Raw genomic sequence first — 12,464 nt, forward strand, 5'->3', positions numbered from 1 at the left:
GTTTCCTGCATGGTTCAAGGTTCAAGGCCACTCATATTCATTTTGCTGATCATCAAGATTGGTCCGAAGATTCCGAAATGTATTGCATCTTAGGGTCTGAGTAACTATCCAAAATGCTGAGTTCCGATTGGGTATTGGTACTATATATATTTGATAATTAATTTTCCTCTATAGCTCACGCATGAGGATGCCTGCATGAACTGCTTGACACTTTGCAGCCCTGTTTGGTATTCAAACTCTTGTACCCACCTCTGCCTGAAGAGCCGCAAAACTTGTTTCGAGGTGTCATTAGTCAGGACCCCACGGTGCCACGACAGTGCTACGAGGCTACTTTGATCAAAGATGCAAGGAATTTCTACATTATCACCTACAAATACGGTGACATTATTAGGTGTGCTTACATTCCCTTTTATTCCTTTGCACAGGCTGATCCCTGCAGTTAAAAAGCATACAAGAAAAGGATCAGAAAAAGGGCATGATTGCATGACTGATACAAACAACACACTTGATTAATGATTAATTCTTCTTTTCGGTACTACACCATTTGATAAAAATTCCTCTCCTCCGTGATAAAGAAAGCAAAGATTGTGAATGATATCGCCACAGATTGACAGAAAGATCGGTCTGTATCTGGTTGTCAGGTATATGTTCTGCGGAGACTGCGTCTGGCTTCACAGAACCCACTCTATACCGTGGAGAGCAATAACTAAAAAAAGACTCCTCCGGACAGACGGATCTTTCTGTCTACACCACACAGTGCTACAGCTAATACAATGTAGTGTAATACCAACCAAGCAAGAGCCAAGGTAAGGAGGTTTATAGATCTAATGTCAGCTGATACTAATATCCCTAGAAGGGACTAGAAGCCCCTTTGTGGTATCACAAAAGTAGGTGCTACACCATAGAACATATTTGTACGAATAACAGGCGCCAGTATGCAATAGAATTCTACTTGAGGCTTTCTGCACCTGATCACAGTGTCAAGTGCACGAAAAACCCGGCAAGATATATGAACCCCCTTTGTGTTATCACAACGTTCAACACCATAGAACATTTGCATGAATAACAGGCGCCAACGTGCAATAGACTTCTACTTGAGGCTTTCTGCCTCTGCACCTGATCACAGTGTCAAATGCACGAAAATCCCAACACAGAAGTCATCTGCAGTAATTCGAAAAACTTACCCGCAACAAGTAATGACAGAAAATAATTGAGGTATCTCGCTGATAGAAAATCCATGGTTGTGAAGTAGCAGTGATTCGTTCGAGGTCCAGGCAGACTCTTCACCTCATGCACGTTATTAACACTAAAACAATAAGTAAATCCCAAATCCCTTCTTGAGCTTGCCTGGGTCGTAGCCAGGGTTTCTCAAGGCAAAATCCCTACTCATTGCAAGAAACGGTACAACTCGAATAAGAAAGTCGCGGAGGGTATTAATATTCGTTGATTTTTTTAAGGTTAGTACAAACACTTAAGCAGATCTCACTCGCACTTTGAACCTACTTCAGTTCAATCCTGAATCCTTATCAATGAGCTGCTTGTAAAAAAACATTAATGATTAATGGTTTGATGCGTGTACACGACCAGTGGCGGATCCAGAAGGGGGCGCAATCGGCGCACGCCCCCCTTTAGTTTTCGTTGAAAACAAAAGAAATAAAAAGAAAAAATATGAAATGAAACCCGGAAGTGGCACCAGAAATAATACTCAACCCCCCCCCCCCCCCCCTGTACAGAATTCCTGGATCCGCCCCTGCACGACGTCCCACATCTATCACGTTTATGACTCCGGAGAGTGACTTCACTGTACTGACTGTGAGAGAAAGTCGCGTCGCAGAAAACACAAAGAGCTCGCACTGTCTCTCACAATAAATTATTATACACCTTGTAGCTGCTAAAAGTATTCCGTACGACCAAGGAGGTTGAAGAGATGGAGTAACAACAGAGTTATTCCCTTTGATCCCATGTTCGAAGCCACCGCTCAAAAATATTTGAAGCATGTGCCAAACAGGATCTGCCGCGCCGATACGAAGACAATTGACTCGTGTCTCATTGCATAATCACCAGCCACTTTCAAAGGAAGATATGTCTTTGTGATGGTAATTACTTTTCGCTATCCCTTTTTATAAAAGGTAGGAGGTACAGACACGAGGATGCGCGAACAGAAATTGAGAAAAAATGCTGAAATGAAGATGAAAATTACTCGACTGGGCATACCCGGGCACTAATATGATATAATAAAGAATTATACTTGAAGATTATTACACATTAATTTCATTTGGGGAAATTAAGTGGAAAGGTGATAAAACCAGCTTTCCAGGATGGTACAGTTTTATACATTTTTACATAATACAGCTCTGATTTACACTTTTGCGCAAATTCTGAACGGAATTGACTTTTGTTTTACATGCTTTATTATTAAGTGAAATTTCATTTCATTTAATAAATAAATAAGCAAAATATGGCCAACATTATGAATGAATCTTCAGATTGCTCAGCAACACGGCGGCTTGGAACATCGATCATCAAAGGCACAAGTGCACCTGTTGAATTCTTTTGTACATCGATAGAAATCTGACTACTGCTTGAACAATTACAGCCAGTTGGAACTCCTGGTATAAAACCTCCTTGGTACGATTAACCGTCGACCAGCGATCTACAGGCAAGGAAATTGAGCAAAGCGCGTAGGTTTCTACGCTCTTTGAAATTGAATAGGAACCTGTATAGAATTCACAACCCACAACAAACGCCACTAGCTAGAACTGTAGTACAATTCGAGGGACGACGAACAACGAATCGCTATCGACATAATCGAGGTTTATAAAGTGTACACACAACAAACGAACCACTCGGATCCGTGCCATGCAGTTGCACCTGCAGCTTGTGCAGTCTTTGGTGCAAAGACTTCTGCTCTTAAACGTAGTTGGCGCTCAAATTATACCACAATCACTCGCCCTTACCATGGATCGTGGTTCTATAAGTCAGAGTTGGTTGCGCGGAAGCTAGAGGCCCCCGAGAAGGCGACTTGTGTGTAACACTGAACTTTACTCGCTAAGGCTCCTTGTTTTCCATACATGTATTAAAAAAGCAAGGTGCATCAAGTTGGTGAGTTTTAACAAGTCGCCTTCTCGCTTTCTGATTTTAAACAAGGCGCCTTAACCAGTCGCTTCATAGCCATTTTTATTTATTATTATTATTATTGTTATCTCTATCTTCACAAGATATCTCTTGGAGATTAATATCACGTCAAGTTCCATCCTGGAACCTTAGACTTCCAGTACTTTTCTCAGGATTCGTGCCGTCCCCAGCAATGCTGCTTTTTGGAGCGTTTGCACTCGATCTGGCACACCAACGTCGTCCAAGTGCCGTCGCAGCTGCTTTGGCGTTGTTCCGAGTTCTCCAACGACAATAGGGATCACCTTCGTTCTCATATTCCACAGGCGGCGAAGCTCTCTGGCAAGGTCTTGATACTTCTCTATCTTTTCCTTCTCCTTCTCGGCTACTCTGCTGTCTCCCGGTACCGTGACATCGACGATTGTGCACATCTGTCGAGCCCTTTCTACGACGATGATATCCGGACGCCTGTGCTGGATGACATTGTCAGTTTGAACATCGAAATCCCACAGGATTTTAACTTGATCATTTTCAGAAATTTTCTGTGGTTCGTGCATATACCATTTGCTCTCACATGGTATTTCATGTTTTCTGAAAAGCTCCCAGTGAAGGACTTGCGCCAGTTTGTCATGTCGTCTTTTGTACTCCTTTTGCGCCAATTTACTACAGCCACATACGATATGTTGCACTGTCTCGTCTCTTTCTCGGCATATCCTGCATGCGGCATCCACATCTCTCTTCTGTATCTTGGCTTTCAGAGCATTTGTTGACAGTGCTTGCTCTTGGGCAGCGATGATCAGTCCTTCTGTCTCCTTCTTCAGTTCTCCTTTCTTCAGCCATAACCATGTGTCATTACTGCTGATGTTCTCCGTCTCTCTGCAAAACTGCCCGTGCAGCTGCTTTTCTCTCCACTTTGCGGATCTTTCTGTTCGTTTCTGGCTATCATTATTATTATTATTATTATTAGTAGTAGTATTTTTGCCGGAGAAAGGCGCACAAAATTCCCTTTTCGGGGGATGAGAATGAGGAGAAACAGGATTTCTTTGTAATAAGCCCCTAATTCATTCCAAAATGGTCTTTTTTTCTGAAGAATATAATAAATGAAATAATTTCTAAACTCACTTATATTTTCAATCAATCTTTATCTAGTGGCAAAGTCCCAGATAATATGAAAATCGTTCGAGTTGTTCCCATATACAAAAAGGGTCCAAAAGAATTTGTGAGTAATTACCGCCCGATATCTCTCTTAACCTCAGTCTCAAAAATTCTTGAAAGGCTTGTTTATAAACGAACTCTTAGATTTCTTGTTAATTGCAATATTCTTTCTAATTTCCAATTTGGATTCAGAAAACAACATAGCACAACTCACGCATTGCCTTCATTGATAAAGTAGCTCATGCTTTAGATGATGCTTCCCACACCATCGGTGTTTTTCTCGATTTTTCGAAGGCTTTTGATACCATTGACCATCAAATTTTGCATCATAAGTTAAGCCATTACGGTATCCGTGGGAGGGCTTTAGAGTGGTTTAAAGACTATCTCACAAACAGAAAACAATTTGTTTACATAAATGGCTATGAGTCAGGTATGACGTCAACTTCTTGCGGTGTCCCCCAGGGTTCTCTTCTTGGCCCATTTTTATTCATCCTGTACATCAACGATCTCCAAATTCGTCACAGATTCTTTCTTTTATTTGTTTCGCCGATGATACAAATCTATTTCTGTCTCACCGCAATCCCAATACCCTTGTAAGTATAATGAATAATGAATTGAAATCTGTTCAGTCCTGGATTTACGCTAACAAGTTATCATTAAATGTTGATAAAACACATTATATGTTATTTAGCAATTCCTTGCAAGTTATTCCTGATGATGTTAAGATTAATGATATTAACCTAACCCGAGTAGATAGTACAAAGTTTTTAGGACTTTACATCGATAGTGACCTTTCCTGGAAAACTCACTTTAATTTTTTTAAGCAAAATTTTGTCACGAAATACAGGAATCCTAAACAAACTGAAACATTTTTTGCCCAACCATATCTTGCAGATTGTATATTCAACCATGATTTCCCCATATCTTAATCATGGAATTCTTGCGTGGGGTAACGCATCTAAATACTTACTGGATTCACTTTTTCTTCTTCAAAAGCGAGCGATCAGAATTATTAACCATGCTGGGTACTTATCTCACACTAACGCCTTATTTCAGAAAAATAAGATTTTAAAACTGATAGATTTGTTTGGTTATAATTTAGGTATTTTTATGTATAAATTTTCCTCAAAAGATCTTCCTGGTGTCTTTTTACAGATGTTCATAAGAAACAATTCTGTCCACCACTATCCAACTCGCCAGAGTGACGCTTATCACCTTCCACGAACTCGAACAGTTTTTGCTAAAAACACAATTATGTATACATGTCCTAAATATTGGAATGATCTCCCAACAGAGGTTAAAAGCTGTCTGTCATTATCATCCTTTAAGCATAAACTCAGACAGCATGTATTGAATAGCTACAACACACAAGTGCACTAAAATTCCTTTTTATTATGCTGATGGCTGCTCTGTTATACTATACTCGGTTGTTGCCATGTTAACAGACTCATGCATATACATTTTAGTTGCATGCTCTCTCAAATTCCTTCCCATCGGTGTTTTTCCTTCCACTTCTATAGTAAGACCTTGGTCGTGTCGCATAGATTTCCCCTCCTTTCTTTCTTTCCTTTCTTTTATGCATCATTGCAGCTGGCTGGTATATCACATATAGGAATTGCAATTGATTCATGTTCTCCATTTTTCAAATCTTTCCCCGTGTCTATGGAAGCCGGAATGTTTAAACCCTAATAGTACTTAAGTATTCACGTCATTATCACTCCCATGTCTAAATTGCTATTAGAGCAACTGCTGTAGTGTGCAGCATGTGGTTACTTGTTCTCATAAATGCATGTGAGAAGAATCTTCTGAGCCCCGAGTAAGAGTCATTCTCTTTTGTTTATCCTTACTTTGGTCTTAATTGTACCCGTGCTCCTCATCCTGTTCCCCTCACTAGGCTTTTGTTGGGACCTACACTCAACAAGCTTTGCTTTTTATTAGGTTCCATCGTATTTCTCTTCGCATCCTTTACTTTGATTGAAAATGACACATCGACCGTTATGTATTACTTTTGTATTCCTATTTCTTCATGTATGTATATCCAAGCTGGACATTCTGTATTATATTTTGTTATATACCATGTATTTTCCATCGAGAAATACGAAAATAAATTGAAATTGAAAAAAAATGAAATTAAAAGTAATCAAAATAATAAATGAATATCATTCTATGAAACTGGTGTCCAATGAATTCCAGAGATTAGATCTGGTGAATTGAAAAAAAAAAAGTTAGCTGATAGAGTTTTATTCAAAGCTTGATACAATGAGTTTGAATGTCTTGTTGAACAGAACTATTTTCGACAAACATTTCAGATAAATATCATTTCAAGATCATTATTATGCATGCGCCTCGGCGAGTTTGTGTAAGTTGCCTTCTCGCTTTCAAATCTCGTCTTCTTCAAGTCGCCTCCTCTTCTTCTTGTCTCAAACAAGGTACCTTGGTGAGTTTGTAAACAAGTCGCCTTCTCACCTTCTATCTCTCTCACTTTCTAATTTTAAACAAGGTGACTTATTAACGAGTCGCCTTGTAGCTTTTTTTTTTTTTCCAGGACAAGACGCTTTTGAATATCGAGTTACTGGTCTTCTTTAAAGGGGCATTCCAGACGATTTTCATAATTTCACATCATGTAGTATATAAATCGACAACTCCATGTATAGATTTGTGGAATTTATTGTGGTTCTTGAGCAGAGAAACAATACTTTGAAAAACTTTAAATAAATTATACTGAACAAGGATGATGACATAGGAGGCTCACATATTTCAGAAATGTAGCAGTGAAATTCATTACAATACATCTTGCTTGCGAGTTCACCTGTGTATAATCTATGCATGCTTCTTCTTTTGTTCTGCTTCCTTGAGCCCCAACTCATGCATTGTTATGGTGACTCTGCCATGTCATCATCCTTATTCATTGCAATTTGTTCTAAATTTTGAGAATATTCTTATTCTTCATCACAATTATCATCAATTCTGAAACTCTGTCCTCAGTATAAATCATTTATAGTCGTTCAAATGTAAAAATCTGAAAATCATCCGGAGGTCTCCTTTCATGTCTCCGTGGTCATTACAATAGGGAGTTTTAGATTTTAGACGCGCGGACGTTCAAAGGGGAAAAAAAATGGTCTGAGCGTGCGCAGTAGCGCACGTAAAGTTACTGCGCACGCTCAGACCATATTTTTTCCCCCTTTGAACGTCCGCGCGTCTAAAATCTAAAGCTCCCTAATAATGAAGCATGCAGAAGCGTGTCACTATTCAGATGTGCATTGTCTGACTGTCTCGAAAGTTCTCCCAAAGTCTTTGCAAGCATAAGCTTTCATAGAGATATGAGCTGAGGTAAAAGAGCTGTGAAAATGCAAACAAATTCAGATTACATGATAAAGGCAGCTATCTACAGTTTTCGAAATTTTAAAAGTCATGCAACGTATCGTGAACAGATGTCACAATGAGATTTCCAACTGTATATGGTACTTGTTGATTTTCGGCTACAAAATTAATGTTGATCATACGATTCACGGTAATTTTTTTTTTTTTTTTTTTTTTTTTATCAGCGGTGTTGCCACCCTCTAGATCTGTACAAATGAAATATAAAAGTTATTAGTGGGAAATTGAGCAAAGAAAATGCAATTCCATTGGTCCATCGATTCCAACATTTTCTTTGCTCAATTTTCCACTAATGATTAATGATATTGATTCTGGTCAGTTTTTCTATTTCCGTTAATTCGTTAAAATAATACGAAAAATGTATAATTTATAAGATTGCAACTACTGATCTACATTTTTATTAAATTTCCAATCTTCAACCCTGTGCTTTAATATTCTTTTGCTTTCATTTAATGTTAATCACTTCACTAATTTCTTAGATTAAATGATGATTGGCGGTGTACATACGATGAAAACATGACTATGTACGAATCATTAGTTTAGCAATGTACATCTTTGGGGGACAAGGAACAGGTGACGAAACGGGTGTCAAACTATGACAAAATGCAATGCAATGCAATGATATGAAGACTATGATCGCAAAAAACGCCACTCTTGTTAATTTGATATATTTTGTTTTCAAGCAGCTTAAAAATCAAAGAAAGTACAACAGCATGCTGGATATATGCGATTAATCATAATTTCAAGATAATTCCTTGTTAATTTTTTCAAGCTCAGTATCACTGAAAAGTGGAGTTTTTATTTTGCCCTATCAGATGACAGACTTTAAAAATATTTAAAGATAATGCTTAACCTGTTTCACGATAAAAAATCTTATATTATATTATATTATATGCTTGTATTATGGTTACTACATATAACAGACAAATTGATTGTAATTAAATCACTGAGTTCTTGATTTTGAATTACAACAAGTAGATTTTTTTACTCTGATTTTTTTTTTCGCCACAATCGCAGTTCGAACTAAATCAATATTGCTCAAAAAGTTAAGTTGATTTGAGAAAATTTGAAATTGGCTGGGTAATCCTATAACAACATCGAAATGATAATGCTTACAATAAGAATAACGAAAATATTAATGACAACGATGATGATATTGATGATATATAGTGACGATAGATAGAGGGAGAGAAAGAGGAGAAAAGGGGAGATAAAGATACTCTGCTGGGTGAGTTTGTAAAATGAACACATGCATCAGCGTCATTCTCTTAACTCTCTTGTGGCCTAGCCAACTTCTCAGATGAAAAAAAAAAAAAATGAAGCAAACACATAAAAAAGTAAGAGACAAAAAATTCCTGTTACGAGTATTTTAGGGGTATTTTATTATGGCAACACACACTATAAAACGTGATTTGAACAGGTTGTCAGTGTGGTAGTCTTTTTCTACGCAGTGCTAGTGTTGCATATTTGAATCTCCTATTTCTGTATTGCTCTACAAGGAACGACACGACCACGTGACGACTTGTAGGTGGGTGTGGCACAAGACAACCACTCCCATCAAGAGCGGACCGTCCCTTCGCTCCGTCTTCTTCCTTTGAGGCAATAGAGGAGCAAGACATCTCAACATCTGATCGGTGGACACAATTATCGGCGTTCATAGGGAATGCAAGTCCGCGAGTGGAGATGTTTGTTTGTCTGCTGCTGTTAGTATCACATGTGACTGTCTTTCCCTCACCAATCAGCTTCCCGCTTGCCTGGATTCGGTCGGCAAACGCCCTCACACGTTCCGACAAAAGTTCGTGTCTCTTTTGATTCCCGCGCAAAGATTTGTCATCCTCCCTAGTCGCCTCGACCGGGTTGCCAGGAATAGAAGTCTCGGAGCTCCTCGCTGGCCCATGTGTCTCGGATGTTCTCCGGTGTGTTGATTTGATGGAGTGCATGAAGTCCTGGTAAGATTTCTCGATCTCCGCCAACGATTCGGCGCAGGTCTTGCCTTCGTCTCTGTCACTCTCAGAGTGTGGTAGAAGTTTGCTGACCTTTACTGGAGGTTGAGACGAAGGCTGTGAAAAAAGAGGGTGATATAATTACCACGAAGAATGGCATGGATGAGTAGGAGAAGAAGTAAAATAGAACTAAAAACAGAACTGATATTTCTTTTTTGCATTGCTTTCCGTCGGAAACACAAATTACTGACAATAGAAGAAGATGGTGTATAGGTCTACTTGCAATAAGTTGATAACAGAGTGGAAGAGAAAAATGAAAAGGGAAGAAAGCGGGAATGTCGGAAATTAAGAACAACGAAGGGATAATATGGAAAGATATCCTAATAAATATAGGAGACGTACATTTATGTACAAAGAGAATCGACGAAAGAGAGAGAGAGAGAGAGAGAGAGATAGGGAGATAGCAGGAGAGAGTGCGCATATATAAGGTTTGGATAAAACCTGCCAAAAGGAAAATATAAAATGATAATATTGTCGAACGCATTCCTTAGTTTTAATGACCACTGTTTATTCCCTTTTGGTGCATGAGCCTGTTTATTTCTTGAAAAAAAAAAGGCACCGCCGTCGCGCCGTAGTGCCTATAACTTCGTGGCATATATTATATGACTGTCTTTTTACAATTTTTACAATAACTATTAGAATTACCTTTATCTGTCCAATCACAGAATAGTTGGATCTACCGAAGCTTTGCGGAATTCTCTCTGATTTGGAGCAAGTTGGTACGATGCTCCCCAAAGAAGATGCCACATCATCTTCAGAAATAACAGGGAGAGCAAACATGATAAGCATCGATCAACATGTCGATTATGACCTTTTTCTATCCTATTTAACTTGAGAAGAAACGATTATACCCAATAATGTTTGTTAGAATATCACCTTCCACAAAATGACCCACCTATACCCAAACCCCCCTCATTAAAAAAAGGCTTGCGAAATTCATTTGTGTTAAGTAGAACAAAAGTATAATAAAACAAGTATCCTACTGTATTAAAGGGGTATAGAGACTTCGATATAGATGATGTATCATAAGGTATATCGTCCCTTAACCCTTCCCTTAAAAAAAAAAAAATGACGTTGGGTGACAGTACATTAATTTGGCAAAAAAATCAGTAGGGTAATGATTATGACGTAACCATAAGATGTGAAGAGGAATAATAAATTCCAAATTATCTTAAAACCATATTTCCCATTAAACTGGGAAAGTATTTTTCCTTTGACAAACGATAAGTACAGTGGCTCACCTGAGATTCTCTCTTTGCTGTGGCGTCTGCTCCTCTTCTTGCCACCCTTGGTCGATTTGACCCTCTCTCCCCGTACGCTGCGGTCACCATCAGACTCCTTCTCCTTCTTTACCGCTCCCAGAGGTCTCAGCACTAATTGCGGGTTTCGCCGAGATATGGCGAAGTCTCTGAGCAGGAAGGCCGGAGTCTTGGGCATGGAACCACCGTCGATTTCGATACCAGGGAGTGCCTTTAATGGCTTTGGAATCATAATTCCAGTCTTCGAAGCCATCTACATGAAGGAAGGGAAAATGCTCTACATGCAAGAATACCTCATATAGTCACGCATCTGATTGCGGTCAAAGTAAAGTGATTATAAAGTTTGCCATAAAGGGGAAAAAGGGTCACAAAAAAGTTGTAATCGAAACAACCATTTACCTCATAGTTTCTAGTCGTTGGTGTTTAGACATGCAACAAGAATTGGCCGCTTTGCTGTGCAATGCTGCTTGTGGTCGTCGAAGGAAAGCCGATTTTTTTTTTTTTTTGAAGTTAATCTTCCTATGGTTTTTCGTAACAACCAATGTTGATGACATGTTCTGAAACTCACCGCTACGTCATTACACAAGTCTTCTCAAATCTTACCTTAATCACCTATTGATGTTAGTCAAGGAAATTACCCCAATATGAACTCGATCGACGTAAAAGTCAAAGTCCCAGAAGTTAAGAAATCAAGCAAATAGCAAGATCGCTAGATGAAGATCATCCGTCAACTACATAGAAGCAGTATGAAGATAATGACCCCGTAGTATGCGCTGTAACTTCTTTTACGAGCCCATAACACATGGTAGCGCATGGCAACAAGGCGTCAGTGCTGTAACAGGGGATACGATTGGTTAGACTTTGCAGGAAAGGCGCGCGACTAAGTCTGACATCACAATCCTTGACGCGCGTATCACACAGTTTGTTACGTACAGTTTCAAGACAGTGAAGGATCAAGGAGCATCGATATGAAGAACGTATCTTGTTCACATACAAAACATTTCGCATACTGCAGTAATTCATGAGCTTGTCTTTATGGTAAACAAAGCAACAGGAATAGGAGGTGAAGATAAAGAGTAGGCCTGATATATCTAAAAGTAGCGACTGTTAGAATTGTAACGGCAATTTGTTGTAATCATGTCGTTATTGAAAAGTAAAAACAAAGGACATGTTGGCATAATATTTCATGCAGGTCCATGGTCCTATTCTGGACACATGGCAGGTAATTACACACTTACGAATACTTACAATGAACAAATATAGCTATATTTACAACAGCTTTGTGAGGTTGACAACAATCACACAAAATTAATTAATCACCGTACATTTCCCCACGCAGTACACATACACTGTATTACATTTCTGATTGCTTAAGTGTTAATCAAGTATTAGTATTTAGTATTTTCCTGGATACGAATTACATAATTCTGCGTGTTTAACCAATTATTTTGTCCAGGATGCGATAAGAACTAACAGTCCATATTTTTGCCCAATTTCCCCTAACTTTTCCGCGATCTTCGCTCATTATTCTGTTCATTACAAAATCTACAGAGGATGG

At 38.8% G+C, this 12,464-nt stretch overlaps 1 protein-coding gene across 9 annotated transcripts in view; it reads right to left on the reverse strand.

Moving 5' to 3' along the window:
* The window catches only part of LOC139716116 (pregnancy-specific glycoprotein 22-like), a 102,763-nt gene extending 101,326 nt beyond the window's left edge, over positions 1-1,437 (reverse strand). For 5 of the 9 annotated variants that reach the window (XM_071627703.1, XM_071627681.1, XM_071627695.1 and 2 more), the window contains exons 1-2: positions 1,185-1,437; positions 250-433 (exon numbers count right to left, since the gene is read on the reverse strand). In XM_071627703.1, coding sequence (XP_071483804.1) covers positions 250-433; positions 1,185-1,239 — 239 coding nt within the window. In that variant the 5' untranslated portion in view covers positions 1,240-1,437. Of the gene's footprint in view, positions 1-249; positions 1,121-1,184 lie in introns of those variants that run through there. The other 4 variants (XM_071627730.1, XM_071627716.1, XM_071627709.1 and 1 more) reach the window with 4 other exon arrangements.
* Between the last annotated feature and the right edge of the window lie 11,027 nt (positions 1,438-12,464).

The sequence above is a fragment of the Diadema antillarum genome, unplaced genomic scaffold (assembly GCF_040938485.1).
Source record: "Diadema antillarum isolate AM-2024a unplaced genomic scaffold, OU_Dant_1.0 scf00000006, whole genome shotgun sequence".
NCBI lineage: Eukaryota > Metazoa > Echinodermata > Echinoidea > Diadematoida > Diadematidae > Diadema > Diadema antillarum.